Source organism: Felis catus, chromosome D3, assembly GCF_018350175.1.
Source record: "Felis catus isolate Fca126 chromosome D3, F.catus_Fca126_mat1.0, whole genome shotgun sequence".
Classification (NCBI taxonomy): Eukaryota; Metazoa; Chordata; class Mammalia; order Carnivora; family Felidae; genus Felis; species Felis catus.
This window is the reverse complement of record NC_058379.1, coordinates 10,480,195-10,495,573: the sequence shown is the minus strand read 5'-3', so window position 1 is coordinate 10,495,573 and position 15,379 is coordinate 10,480,195. Positions and strand designations below refer to the sequence as shown.

General features: G+C 49.2%; 1 protein-coding gene across 13 annotated transcripts in view; it reads right to left on the bottom strand.

Moving 5' to 3' along the window:
- The window catches only part of RPH3A (rabphilin 3A), a 278,545-nt gene that overhangs the window by 52,240 nt on the left and 210,926 nt on the right, over positions 1 to 15,379 (bottom strand). For 6 of the 13 annotated variants that reach the window (XM_045041384.1, XM_045041385.1, XM_045041386.1 and 3 more), the window contains exons 3-5: positions 14,686 to 14,774; positions 10,273 to 10,284; positions 2,013 to 2,159 (exon numbers count right to left, since the gene is read on the bottom strand). In XM_045041384.1, the coding sequence (XP_044897319.1) occupies positions 2,013 to 2,159; positions 10,273 to 10,284; positions 14,686 to 14,756 (230 nt within the window). In that variant the 5' untranslated portion in view covers positions 14,757 to 14,774. Of the gene's footprint in view, positions 1 to 2,012; positions 2,160 to 9,597; positions 9,750 to 10,272; positions 10,285 to 14,685; positions 14,775 to 15,379 lie in introns of those variants that run through there. The other 7 variants (XM_045041387.1, XM_019814560.3, XM_045041388.1 and 4 more) reach the window with 4 other exon arrangements.

Sequence of the window (15,379 nt, the reverse complement as noted above, 5' to 3'; positions counted from 1 at the left end):
TGGTCTGCCACGTTCACTCACTTACTCAGCAAATATTTTACTGCACGCCTACTATGAGCCAGGCTCTGAGAATTCACTAGTGAACAAAACAGGCAAACATCTCTACCTATAGGATTCTCACAACCTAACAGGGGAGAGATGTACAAGAGTCAAAATAAATATATAACATATAAAATATGTTACCTGATAGTAAGCACTATGCCAGAAAATGTCTGAGAGGAGTTTTGCTGGTAAGTGTCTACTCTTAAAACCCATATCCCTCACTTCCAAAAGTCTGAGGCCCATTGTTGGGGGAAGTGAACACACACATAGGCACACACACACACACTCACAGACCTCCTGCCTGGACGACTTCCCACCCTTGATAGGTCTTTTATAAAGCAAAATTAAGGGGAGCCTGGCTGGCTCAGTCGATTAAGCATCCGACTCCCGGTTTTGGCTCAGGTCATGATCTCACGGTTCCGTGGGTTCAAGCCCCGCATCGGGCTCTGCACGGACAGTGCAGAACCTGCTTGGGATTTTCCTTCTCCCTCTCTCTCTGCCCCTCCCCCCCCTCTCAAAATAAATAAACTTAAAAAAATAATAGAAAGAAAAATTAAGAATTCGATCCTATAAGCAGGCCCCTTGAGATCTCTCCCTTCGGCAGCCTCCGGGGTATGCAGACGGAGGGCGACCCATGAGGCAGACCCAGGAAGTATGTGGCAGGCGCCTGTCATTTGTCAGCAGTGCTCCCCATCCACCCTGAGTAAAATTGTCTGCAGAGACTCAAACCAAAGGCGCCAACTTCCAGTCTCCATCCAAGAACCTCTTTAACCCTTAGCTGAGTGTGTGGGTAGGGACATAAACGGCACCTCGGTGCCTGCGTCCGTTGTAAGCAATTGGCAAGGGCCGCCCCTGGCAGAAGGGGGACTGGGAAGGGGGCTGGGAAGGAGCAAGTCCATTTGAGACCCTGGTCCTGGAGGACCCTCCAGCGGCCCGGCATCCCGACAGCCGGTCTTCCACCTGTACCGAGAGCCCCCATACACACATACTGTCCTAGGTCCCTGCCTGCCTCCTACCTCCCCGACCCCATGGTCACCCCCGCTTTCTCCACTCCTCCCTTCGCAAGACCACCCACACACCGCTCCCTCACTCTCTAGCACTGGCCTTGCTCACTGATTTTGTCACTCTCTGACGCACCTGTTACACAGCCTCCCTTGCTCCTCTCCCCATACATTTTAAAACTAACTATCTGCTCTCCAAACTCCACCTTTCCCTTCTTCTTACCATTTATGAAACACTGAGTGTCACCAGGGTCTGGGCCAAGGAGCTTACATGCATCATCTCATCTGCTGCTTGCAACAGTCCTGTGGGATAAGTACTGTCGTGCCCCCCACTCGACAAGTGAGCAAACGGAGGCTCAGAGAGGTGAGGCATCATGCCCGGGGCCCACAGCGGGCAAGCAGGGAACTGGGACAAAACCCTGGGGTTCTTCAAGTCCAGACCCGTCAGGTTAACCTCTGCTGCCTCCCTCTCGTGCTGTCTCCCTCTTTCAAGCTCCATTTCTGCAATTCTCTTTTCTAAGTTCATTTCAAATGTGCTATTTGGCATACCGTCCCTAGACAGACACTCTTCTCCTTAGCTCTCCTCGGCTGTATACTCTGGTCAATGGTGACTCCAGAGCACATTTCTACGAAGCTGAAATTGGCCAAGACGCCCTGCGCTCACAATCACTGGCCCCCAGGCTCCAGTGACAATCTCCTACCATCCTACCAGAGCTCCCCCTCTGTATGGCACCCCTAGCCTCCAAGTCGCCTCCCTAGCGAGCCCCCAGCCCATTCTCTCTCCTCCTCCCTGAGCTCTCCCACCTAATGCCACAAGGATACCAGTTCTGCAAGGTCAGCGGTCTGGCAGGTCACAGACGGCAAACCCTCAGGGAAGCCCCACCACCCCAGCACACCCCTGGGCGGCACAGCCTGCCGGCCCTCGGGCCCCGGGGGCTCTCCGGACAGACGGCAGGTGTCAGGCCTCACCCAATTCGCTCCTGCTCCATCTCTTCCATTTTCTCGGCTCGAGCGATCACCCTGTTGATGATTTCCTTCTCCTCATCTGTCAGCTCTTCCTGCTTCCTCTGTCTGTCGGGCGGACCGCTGGGATGGACGGGCCAGCCTGCCTGGAGCCTGAAAGGTAACATGGGAAGGCGTGAGGCTGTGCAGCAGGAAGCAGACTGTGGTTAGGTTTCTCTCTCTTTCTTTCTTTCTTTCTTTCTTTCTTTCTTTCTTTCTTTCTTTCTCTCTCTCTCTCTCTCTCTCTCTCTTTCTCTCTTTCTTTCTTTCTTTCTTTCTTTCTTTCTTTCTTTCTTTCTTTCTTTCTTTCTTTCTTTCTTTCTTTCTTTCTTTCTTTCTTTCTTTCTTTCAAGTCAGCACTGACACAGCACCTCCCGGGTGCCCACAGGATCCCACTGCCTCCTCATGCCATCCCTACAGGGCAGGGGCTGTTATTGTCTGCTTACTCGTGAGGAGACCCCAATACGGAGCAGTGAGACCACCTGCCCAAAGTCACATGGCTGGGAGGTGGCAGAGGTGGAATCCAGAGCTGGGCAGGCTGCACACTTAACCTCCACGACACAGAGGGAATGGAAGGCCAGGCCCACAGCCCTGGTGACGGTGCAGAGGGTCAAAGGGGGCCGGGTGGAGAGCTAGTGCTGTTGTCATTATCTCTGCTAATAAGATGGTCCATGCCCCACGGCGCTGAGGTGCCCCCCCCCCCCGCCCCGAGTGGAAAGCAAGGTTAAATACTGCTGGAAATCCTTGTTCCTGCTAGGGAAAAAAGTCAGTAGAGTAGGAATCCTCCGGCCCCAGCACCCCATTAGCTGTCTGCTTCTATTATTTCCACTGCTCTAATCACATCAGCAGGCATGAAATTGCCTTTTGACGCTCAAAGTTGCAAATTAAAAGCCCCATCTCCCTCCCTCCCCCGGCTTCTCTTCCATGCTCCCACCCTTAGCTGGTTTGGTCTGACGAGCGGAGAAGGAAGAGTCTGGAAGCGAAGAGAAGCAGATGTCTTGGGCAAGCCTGACGTTGAGAAAGGGAAGGGAGGGGTGTGGCCTGGGGAAGTGCTGATGGAAACGTACCTTGCCTTGCAGCAGGGGCCTCTGGGGATGAACACCTGATCAACGCACTTGGCCCACTCTGCTCAAACCCCTCCAATGGCTTTGCACTGGTTTAGAATAACACCCATGAGTACATACAGGCAGTTGGCGAACACCATCGGGAATATAAGTGCCAACGACCTGTACACTTTAAAATGGTTCATGTTATATTATCGTGTGAACTTTACCTAAATAAAATAGGACCTGCTCTTTTGGCCCACGTGCAAAATCCTACCCGGTCTGTCCTTAATCTGTGTCTCCATCCTCGTGTCCTCCAGCTCTCCCTTATCCCTACAGTCAGCTGCACTGGCCTCCCTGCTCAGTCCCAAACTCCAAAACCTTGTTTCTGCCTCAGGGCCTTTGCACTTGCTGTGTCTCCCGCCAGGAACACTCATTATTCAGGCCTCAGCTCAAATACCAGCTGCTCAGAGAGGCCTTCCTTGATCCCCCATTGCCCAGATTTATTTTCTTCATGGTGCCTATCACTAATTCAAACTATCTTTCTAAAAAAATTTTGTTACCTGTTTACTGCATCTCTCTACACGCAACACCCCCTACCCCTGCACCAGAATGTTGGTTTCAGGAGGGCAGGGGCCTTGTCTGGGTCTGGGTCACTACTGTGTCAATCGTATTTAGAATAGTGTGTGAGAGTGAGCAGAAAGTTCAATAACAGAACAGAAAGTTCAAGAACAGAAAGTTATTGAATTAAGACACAGTCCCTTGTGGCCCAAAGGGATGTTAAACGTCTAATCCTAAGAGTGACCTAAGCAGTGGAACTTGGTTAGTCTAAAGGACCAAGGACAGCTCCCGGGGGAAGTGACAGCCATGTTAAGACCCAGACAGAGATCTGCTGTGACACAAGCAAAGCTTACATTTGGGACTGTTTGTTCGCACAGGTACCTTCCCAGACCCCAGGAGGGGCATTAGCAATGGTCCTGTGAGCTGAAAAATTTGCAAAAGCAAGGTAAAGAGGGCCCCGCAAATTATGTAAGCTTCAGGCCCCAGAGCAGCACTGGGGCCCCTGCGGAGACCGCAAGGGTAAGCTGAAATCCGGGAGGGGACAGCAGAGAAAGAGACCGGGCCTGGCGAAGGGAGTGAACGGTCTTTGCAAAGGCTTGGAGTTGAGAGAGCGGGCAGAGTGCTGGAGGAGGTGAAGATCAACGTGGCAGCCAGCCTGCAGGGTGGTCCCCTAGGACCCCTGCTCCTGGTAGGGGGTCCTTCATGCTGACTCCCAGCCGGTCCCGTGTGACCAAGAAATACAGCGGGAGTGGCAGTGCGTGACTTCCAAGGCTGGGTCGTAAAAGCCATCGCAGCCTCTGCCTTGTGGCCTTGGATCATTTGCCCTGGGGGCAGCCAGACGCCACGTCATGAGGACATGCTAACATCCCTGTGGAAAAGCCCCATGTGCAGGGGAAGGGAGGCCCCCAGCCACAGCCAGTGCCCTCTTGACTGCTCCGCGGTCCTCCAGCCCCCAGCAAGCCCTGGGAGGACACCAACTGCACGAGTAACCCTGTGGGGGAAGCACCTGCCACCCTCAAATTCCCACCAACAGAAACCGGGAGATGTGATAAAGGTTTCATTGTTTGCAGCCACCAAGGTTGAAGCGATTTGTCCTGCAGGTACTGGAAAAACTCGGCTGGAGGGTAGAGACAGAGCGGCAAAAAGCCCCATCTACAGGGTCTGTATATACTTTCTACATTCTCTATTGCTGCATCACGAGTTATTACCGATTTAGGGGCTTAAAACAGCACACATTTGTGATCTCACAGTGTCTGTGTCCATCCAGGCCCGGCTAAGCCGGCTCCTCCGCTTGGCATCTCATGAGGACGCAGTCAGGTGTTGGCTGCGCTGTGTTCTCATCCGGACGCTTGACCGGGGAGGGGGGAAAAATCAGCTTCCAGGCAAATTTGGGTTGCTGGAAAGATTCATTTCCTTGCAGCTGCGTAACTGAGGGCCTGGCTTTTTGTTAGCAGTTGGCAAGAGGCTACCCCTGGGGTCCTGGGGGCAATCCGCAATTCCTAACCAAGTGGGCTTCTCCAACTTCATCCTGGGAGCTGCTTGCTTCATCAAGTACGCCAGGGGGACCTGGCTCCTGTCAGCTGAGAAAGAGTCTTATACAACATAATGTAATCACGAGAGTGACGTCCCGTCCCTTTGCTGTATCCTATAGGTTAGAAACAGGTCCCGGGTCCCACCCACCTTCAGGTGCCCTCACCTTGCGGGGACCTTGATTACACAAAGGCATGAACACCAGAACATTGTCTGTCTGCCACGGCCTCCCTAGCAGGGGTCTTTCCAGCCTTGCTTGAATGCTCCCCACAACGGAGACCTCACTTTCTCAGGGAGCCTGTGATGTTGTATTGGAAAGATCTTCCTTACAGTGGGCTAATATCCCTGAGCCTGACGTTTCTTCAATTATTTTTAAAGGATGCACTGGACTCCAGCATAATGAAGATCACCCACCCTTCCCAAAAGAGCCTGCGTCATAACCTAATTAAGCCACCCCTCCCCCAGGTCCCTCTGGCTTTCCCTAGAAATGGACATCCCAACTGGCCCTATTCTTCCCTCCTTTGTCCTCACTTTTCTTCCTTCTACCTCTTCTGATCCCTCTCCATTTATGTCCTGCCTTTACAAAGCAGCCTAGTGACCAAAAACAGAGCACAGGTGAGATGCTGGGCCATGTTCCCAGTGGAGACCCCTTCAAGGATGTGTTCCTGGAGCTCATCATCTGGTCGTGGGCAGGGTCAGTCATGGGCCAGACACAAAACCAATGCCTCTCACCTCATCACACAACTCACCGGGGTCTGTGTGTGCAGGAAATGGGTGCTGCTGAACACGTGTGGCTCCAGAAACATAAGCAGGGACGGGGGTCCCTGAGAGGGCCCGCCTGACATAATTGCCTCCATCTGCAGACAGGCAGAAGGCGTGCCAGGGGTTGCCAGCCCCTCTCCAACCCCTCCCCCATTCTCGGCTCCAAAACACGCAGTTGACAAACAGCTCATCCAGTGTTTGAAAATGTCACCGACTGGTCTCAGTGGGGACTCACAAGCCTCCTGTGGATTTTCGTGTTTTCATTCCAAAAGCAAACAGAGAGAAGCGAGATAGTGTTTCAGACCAGAGCCTCTGCTCTCAAGAGAGAGACTGGGCCTGTCTGGGCCTCCCCGTGATATGCTGGGGAGCACTGTCAGCACGGAACCCTCGAGAATGCTCCTAAGACAGGACAGTGGCTCCTTTGCCAAGGCCCTCTGAGCCCAGGATCCCAGCTCTGCAGCCTTAAGACCAGGGTCCAGTGTTGGGAACTCATCAAAGGCCAAAGTACTCAAGTTACTCACAGCATTGCATCCAAGCCAGAAAACACCCGGAGGGCCTACTGCATGGCAACGTGAGCCCTCCCTGACCTGGCGGAGTTCAAGATTGTAATCCTGGGTCTGCCGCGTGTCTGCTCCGCTCTAAGTATCAGTTTCTGGATCTGTTAAATGGGAATGGTTTCATTTCTGTTTCCTGCTGGGGCCCTCGGAGGCTGCATGTAGAGAGACCCCTGGCTTGCCGGCTGAGACAGGTAAGGGCGAATTGTGTAGCCTGTCTCCACTCTTATCCACACACTTAAGACAAACGTCAAAGGATGCCTGCCTCCTATTCCCTCGCCCGGCCACCAAACTGGGCTCAGCAGTTCCCTGGAGGGATCTCAAGGGCTGCAGGGGGGTGGGGGATAGAAGGACGGGCTAGGTAGGCAACCAGGCCGCCCACCGTCCCCACTCAGCTGGGTTCTCAGCCCTAGCAGAAGACGGATACCAGTATAGAAAACAAAGAGAAAAAAATGGAAAGAACGTAGTATTTAACAAAAGCATGAAATTTGGTTTACTGCATTGATGACCTCCATACTTCACCCTTCCAAGTATCCATGCTCTAGGGTCAGTCTATCTCTCTACACGTGCATCCTTCCCAGACTTCTGACTTGCCCTGGCCAATGAAATGCGGGGGAGCGATGTCGTGCCACCCCCGAGGCTGAGCCTGCAAAAGTCTTGCGTGTTTGTGCTCACTCTCTCGCGCCCCTGCGGTGACCGGGACAACAAGCCCAGGACAGGGGGCCGGAGGATGAGACGCATGTGGAGCAGAGCTGAGCCGTTGCAGCCATGGCTCCTAGATCAGCCAGCCCCGCTGATGCATAAGCAAGCCCAGGCAAGCCCAGACCCCTGAGAGAGTAAGCGACTGTCCTTCCATGCCACTGAGTTTGAAGCTGGCTCGTCACACAGCAAAAGCGAACTGATACAGTGCCCACTGTGGCGACCACACAGATAGGTGAAGCCCGTTAGGGCGTCTACATTTATTTTACAGTTTGGTATTATTGGAAGTGACCAGCGGCATCAACTTCCCTGTAAGATGTTGAAGGCTTGTAGCCACTAAAGGTCTTTATCCAGCTCTCCTCTGATCTGCCTTACAGATCCAGCTTCTGAATTAAATTCATTCAAAGCGTTTCGCTGTTGACAAAAAGTTTAAAGATCACCGCGGCTGGCCTGCAATTTGTCCAGATGCCTGACACGCAGGAGAGGGGAGGGAACTGCTGAGAAGCATGCATGAGGCGGAGACTCAAGAAACCGGAATCCGGATCGTGCTTCGGCTGCTACCTGAGCCTACCTGCTCAGGGGTGTCTGGACGGGGACAGAAGGAGCCCTCCCGCCACAGCCAACACCCAGGGCCCCCAACACAGAGGAGATCCGTCCTGACTGCTGGTAGAAGCCCTTCGCACATGTCGCTCCCTGAAATACTGCAAAATCCAGACTCCCACCTCCTTTTGGCCTCCCACCTTGATTCTTCATTTCATGCACACAATAGTCACATAATAAATACCCACCAGATGTCTCTATTAATAAATTATAATTCCCAAAAGGAGTAGGACGAGGCAAGTGCTGTCGGGGCACGAAGGCTCCGAAACATTAAATAGCAGTGGTGTGCAGAAAATTAATCCTTTTTCTTTCCTTTCTTACTTCTTCTCCACCCCCCTGTCCCCCAGGATGCCAACACAGGCAGGTGTCGGCAGGAAGTCTCTTTATAGCTCAGTGAATGAGGTTTTAATGAATCCTGGAGGAAAGGATGGGGAAGGAGGGGCGGCTACACCATGGAATGCCATGGAATGTTTTACATAGGCCTTGCTGGCCTAAAGGCGCTTCTGGATGAAATTCACCCCTACTAGACTAAAGGGGGTACAGAAAGGATGCTCGGGTTCCTCCTACCCCCTTTAGACTGCTAAGGGAATCTCAGGTTCCCGCTAATCTTTTAAGTCAGACTGAGTTCTACTCAGTTCTTCTAAATTTCCATGCCGCCTCTCACATTTGGACTTTGCACATGCTGTTCCTCTACCTGGAACTCCTCTGTCTCTTCTCCATCTTGCTCCTCCGTCACCCGGTCTCAGTCTCCACATCACCTCTTCCGGGAACTCCCCTATCAGGATCACCAAGTCTGAGTTATGTGCCTCTCCTTGCATTCCCAAGGCTCACTGTGATTCTGCTGTGACAGTTCCTTGCACGCTTGGGTATTTGTTGCTGACTGGCTATTTATTTGTTTGTAGACCCCCCTGGATCCATACTCATACTTTGGCTATGCCTGTATCCCTAGTACTAAGCACAGTGTTTGACATGTGGCGGGAACTTGGTGAGGATTTGTTAATGAAGGAAGGAAGAGAAGAAGGGAGCAAGGGAGAAGGGGAGGAAGGGAGGAGGGAAGGGGTGAAGGAACGAGGGAGAGAGAATGAACACATACCCTACCTTTCGACTTGCAGCACTCAGAGGAGTACCCTCTGGAGTCATGAACCTCTCTTGTGATGTTCATCTTTACGCTCTGACAACGTCTCAGCATCTCTCCCTACATGTCTGAATAATATACTCGTGATATTCACCAAAAGCAGATTTTGTCTGGCCAGAGTCTTATCAGCCAACATCAGACTGTAGGACATTCAAATGGTCTTTAGTGATCAGCTTGTTCAAAGTCCCCATTTGACAGATAGGGGGGTGGGTCAGGGTCAGGAAAGCAGGAAAGAATTTCCCCAGGTCATCTAGTTAAGTGTTTATTAGTGTTAAGAAAACTTTTAAGGATTCTGGGTATGATGATATGGTCATTTAGGTCCAAAAAAGCTGTACAATGCATATACACCCCGCACATAAACACAGTGTATATATATATACACAGTATATATATATATATATATATATATATATATATATATACGAAGGTAAGGCAAGGTTGTAATTCACACATGCCTCTGATTTTGCTTGGTGCCTTACAGTTTACAAAGCTTTCCTGTACATCTCATTCGATCCTACCACCACACGAAGAGGAAGGAAGGGCAGGGTGATCATTCCTATTTCACAAAGGAGGGAGCCAGGATTCAAGGAAGTGAAGGGCATCACTCAAGGCCACCCTGAAACTGAGCACCAGACCAGGACTCAGACCTGGGTTTTCTGATGCCAGACCTGATGCTCTGCTGCCGGTTCTGTAATTGCGTCCGCATCTCAGGGAGGGTAGCAACAGCCTTCCAGAGCTTCTCAACGTGCACACACAACCGAAGCCCAGTCTGCTTTGCGGCCTGACTGTTCATTTATTGGACTCGGTGTTCAATCTGTCATGCACATTGAGGAAATGAATCCAATTTAAAACACAGACGTAAGCAGAGATAGGACCTCCGCGTCAAAGGCGCCTCACTGGGAACCCAGACTGACCTCCCATGAGGTGACAGAGACCACATGTGTGGCACGTAACTTCCCAAAGGCTCTGTTCTGCTCCTCGTCACCTTTTGTCAGTGACAGCAGTTATGTGAGTGACCATTGTCTTTATCTGAGAACGTTGTTCCCAGGCAAAGGCTGCAGAAACGGGCACAGAGGGGTCAGTAAGCTGGCTGGAATCCCGCAGGTCACTAAGAAGAATGACAGTGAGGGCTCTCCTAAGGAATGCTTTCTATCCTTTTACCAAGACAGTTTTTTGTAATTTCCTAATTTTTTTCTCCAGAAACTCGGATTTTTTTTTTTTTTTAAGACATGTAAAACTTGCTAGTTCCTTTTTTAACCAGCTCTCTTTGGGGGTCAGCTAATTTGAACAGAGAAGAGAGAAAATTCAGTCTGTGGAAAAAATTAAAGTATCAAAATACTCACTGTTCTTTATCACTGAGGGAAGGCAAAGAAAGGAGAGAGAGAAAAAATGAATCAAGTTAAGGAAACAAATCTCATAAAATACCAACACTGGATGCAACCACTACAGAGTTGACTTTTTTAGATAAAGTGTCTTTTTAAATGTTTATTACTTTATTTCGAGAGAGAAAGAGTGTGTGCGTGAGCGGGAGAGTGGCAGAGAGAATCCCAAGCAGGCTCTGAGCTAGCCTGATGTGGGGCTCGAACCCACGACTGTGAGATCAGGCCCTGAGCTGTTACCAAGAGTCAGATGCTTACCTGACTGAACCATCCAGGCGCCCCAACAACAACCACAGAGTTTAAATTGCAATGACCTGCTTCTGTTTGGTTTTGGTTTCCAAAACATTTTCCAAAAACACTTCTAGTCATTATTACCTTATTTCAGCACATCTGAAAAAGGTTGCTGCAAAGAAGGTTGTAAAATCCTTCGCTTTGATGAAAATGACTAATCAGTTCAGCTTATTAACTGAGCCGACCATTTATGTAATTGAACAATGGATTTTTGGTACTAAAGAGAAATCGCCTGATGACAGCATGGCCAACGTCAGCCTGGGGGACAGAGAGCGCATTGAGGTAGGGCAGGGAGCCCTGAACGCTCCGTGGGTCAGCCAGTTCTTCCACTCTGGAAAGAAGACAAGCATCTCTATTTACTAGGCGAGCAACTGTAGGCATGTCGTAGCCTCCCCTGGTGCCTCAGTTTCCACCTCTGATCTCTGGTACTCTCTGCCTTGCAGACTTCAAAACTACAGAGAAATAGAACGTTGGGACGCCAGCATTTCTCCCCGCGTGTGGAGAGCTGAAAGTACCCAGGCAAGAGGCAGATGTGTTCCCATCTTTCAACCACAATCACAATTGTGCCTCAAACATTGTCATTAGGTTCAAGGAGGCTGAGAGAGGGAGGCATTTGAAAATCACAAAAGCGTTTGAAAATCACGAAAATAGTAAGTGTCTCTGGCTAGCCAGAAGTGAATCAAGACTGGATTTCTTAATTTCCCAGAGAAAGACCTTAGAAACATCTGCATTAGCTGCAGCAAACTAAGTAGCAAGTGTGGTGTCTATAATTCACCCGTTAGTATTTATTTGAAAAATAATTTTAATATCTGAAGGAAACGTAGAAGCAATCAAGGCAGCCGGATGCATGCAGAATGCCAAGATGTTTCACAGAAGAGCCCAGGAGCACTTTAAGAAAACTGCATCCAGACGGTTGGAATAATTTTAATTTAATTGTAGGGCATATTGTTTGGCTTCATATTGACTAAAAGTAAACTCTGATGAATGGTATTTTAATTAACTGACATTTCCTAAATAAAATAAATATTTTACCCTCATCCACCCTCCGGCAACTGTTTATCTTACAGAAACACAATTTTTTGGCCGATGGAATGTTCTCTGCAAAGTAACTTTGGCTCCAAGAGAACACCATGGGAAGGGCTTGGCAGAATAGACGTTTCCGTTGGAAAAGTTCCATAGTGTCTTCAAAACTGTAAAACTCACAGAACTGGAGGTTTTGGACAGAAGTAAGCAGACGGGGGCTTTTGCTTCAGAGAATATGGGTGGACTAAATACTCAGACCCTTCATCAATGCATAATTAGGTCCTAGACAAATTAGAGCAGACCCCCCCCCCCTTTTTTTTAATGCAGTTCTGGGATTGCTATAAAGTTAGGGGAATTCTCCAACACCACTTCCCCTTGCAACACAAATAAACACAACAGACTTGGTCAAAATGAAAACTTAAACGCTTCTGTTATGAAAAAGAAAAGGCAAGTCAGAGCCAAGAGAAAATACTTGCAACAATGTGTATCCAAAAACAGGACTCTTATCTACAGCATATGGAGAAAAAAGCTTGTAAAATTTAGTAAGAAGGTAAATGCCCTGATTTTAAAATGGAAAAAAAGATTTGAACAGACACTTCAACAAAGAGGTTATGTGAAAGGCAAGCGTTACGTAAGAGAGGGTTCGGCATCATTAGTCGGTAGGGAGACGCAAGTGAAAAGCACAAGGAAATGCCACTGTGCACACACTAGAATGATTAACGTTGGAAAGACTGGCCACGTCAAGGGCCGTGAGGAGAAGGCACAGAAGCTAGAATTCTCATACACCTTCCGGTGGAAATGTAAAATGGTGCAGCCAACTTGGAAAACAGTCTGGCAGCTTTGTAAGAAGTTCGGCGCATACCTATCACGCGAGTATGGGAGCCTGCTCCTAGGTGATGACCCAAGTGAGAGGAAAGCATCTCTCTACAAGGCTTTATGTGTCCCAGCCCCAGACTGGAAACAGCCCAGAGTCCATCAGGAGCCAAACGGATAAACAAATTGTGGTATCACCACACAATGAGATAGAATTCAGTAATAAAAAGGAACAAACTATTGACCCGCACAACAATATGGGTGTTTTGGAACAAGACGAATGGATCATGAAAAAGAAGAGAGACATCTCCCAAAAAAGAGTTCACACTATATGATTCCACTTGCGTGAAATTCTAGAAAACATAAACTAATGTTATATTTACAGAAAGCTTAGTAATTACCTGGAGATGTGGGGGTTGGGGTGGGGGGAGGAAGAGGCACAAGGAAACACTGGGGAAGTAGGGATTTGTTCATTACCACACGACTGCATGTGATACCTTCACGTTCTTCCAATGGTCAAACTGGACTTCAAATGTGTACTGTTGAAGGTACATATTCATACTCTAGAAGGCAATTTCTTTTTAAAAAAAGAGAAAAAAACAAAGCAAACTGAATCTAGGACAGTGAGCTGTGAGCAGTAAGCCGATGCGAATACCAGCACTGTGTTCCAGAGTCTGACCTTACGCCCCTAATAGGCGGAGAAGCTCAATCTGAGACCCGGGAGGACGTTGAGCCAGGACCCTCCGAGGGAGCTAACGCCATCCTGGGGGAGTGACTCCCCTGAATCCTGGCAGAAGCAAGAATGTTAGTCCTTCTGAAGAAAAATATCCCCGAAGTCGATCCCCAGGATTCTCACCGATTGAACTCACGGTGAAAAACTACCAAGCATTCAAAGAAGCCACTTTGAGTGAAAACCTACAGGAATGATAAACAACAGACATAGGTGGTCAGGCACTACAGGCAGTGGTGTGCTGGTGAACCCTCCCCAGACAATTTAACGGTGGAGAAAAAGCCCCGCTGAATGCAAAATGGGGAAGAAATATGCAGGAGCATAGCATTAGATACACGGGTTTAATAGGGGCGCCTGGGTGGCTCATTCAGTTAAGCATCTGACTTTGGCCCAGGTCATGATCTCTACACTGACAGTGTGGAGCCTGCTTGGGATTCTCTCTCTCCCTCTCTCTCTTTGCCCCTCCCCCACTTGCATTCTCTCTCTCTCTCTCTCTCTCTCTCTCTCTCTCTCTCTCAAAATAAAACATATGTAACATAACACAGAGAATAACAAAATATAGTAAAATAATTAAGTGATTAATTTTGAGTATTTATATCCTTTGTGTTTAACATAATTCAATGATAACGTTATAAACTTAATTTTTAATGACTGTGTTTAATAACAGGCTTGCCAAATGCCCCAAAATTTATCAGCTCTCATGAGCCAGTATGGTACAGATCTAATACATCCCTTATTCAGGTATAATAATTACTGGATACAGAATATGACGTTACTTTTATGTAAAATTTCCCAATTTTTAAATAATCAGGCCAAAACCAGATAGTAAAAACAAACAAACAAAAAAACACGGTTGCAAGCCACAGTCAGCTGGTGGCCTGCCCGTTTGCAACCTGTGATCTAGTCCAACCTCCTCATTTGACTGATGAGGAAACTGAGGCCCAGAGGGGGGAAGAGATTTGCCTATGATCGCACAGTAAATGAGCTCAGATCTAGAAGCAGAACCAAGTCTGATTTTAACTGTTGGATCAGTGCTCTCACCACTCCACCGTGCCACCTCTAATATGTGGTATGGAGTTCAAAATTTCACCTTGTTTTTTTTTTTTTTAACGTTTATTTATTTTTGAGAGAGAGAGAGAGTACAAGCAGAGACAAGGCAGAGAGCGGGAGACACAGAATCCAAAGCAGGCTCCAGGCTCTAAGCTGTCAGCACAGAGAGCCTGATGCGGGGTTTGAACTCACAAACCACGAGATCATGACCTGAGCTGAAGTCGGACGCTTAACTGACTGAGCCACCCAGGCGCCCCAAAATTTCATCTTGTTCTTCCAACCTTGCGAAGCAGTAAAATGGGTGAAGAAGTTTCCATGACAACACCCCCACCGGGTGTTTTTTCCCCCCCTCACCCCACGGAAGGAAATTCTGTTTCTTTCCTTGCTTGTCCTCTCTTCCTTCAAGTGTAGGACTATCAGGACCTCACTGACCCCACACAAGCCACTCCCAGGAAGACGCAGGGACTTACTCCGATTGAAGGGGTCGGTCACTGGGACACATCCAACGGCTAGAGCTGTTGCTGAACACGGTGTCGGTCATGGCAGAAGTTCGGTGCTCCTGGAAGACATTAACCCGGACATCACCCAGTCATCCAGCCGCTCTTTCTTAAGTCCCTACTCTATGCCAAGCACTCCGGGAGATGCAGAGAAGACCGGCATGTCACCCAGCTTCTCCACTTCCCAGATGGAGAAACCCAGGCCCCAAGAGGGAAAGTTCCTTCTGGAAGTCACAGCTCCCTAGAGGCAGAAATGGATCAGAGCCAAGAGCCTTCTTCCTAAAACCCACATCCTCCTCCTTCACTAACTCAAGGCCACGTGTCCAGCAGGGCTAGGGTCAGAGTTCTTGATTCCAATCCAGGGTCTTTCTACCGGAGGGTGTCATCTGACTCATTTGCCAGTCACCTTGGCCTTGGCCAGCTTTGAGGTCCAAAACCCTGAAGTCAATCCTGGCTTTAAAAAAAAAAAATACTTTTAACACCCGACCCATCCGAAAATCACGTTGGTTTGATCTTCACAGTGGATCCAGAATCTGTCCACTGCTCTCTGCCTGGCTCACCGCTGTGCTGATCCAAGACACCGCCATCTCCTCCCGGCTTACTGTGGTGGCCTCTTCCACAGCCCCCCTGCTTCCATACCCTTGGCTTTCTTCAGTCCACGCTCCAC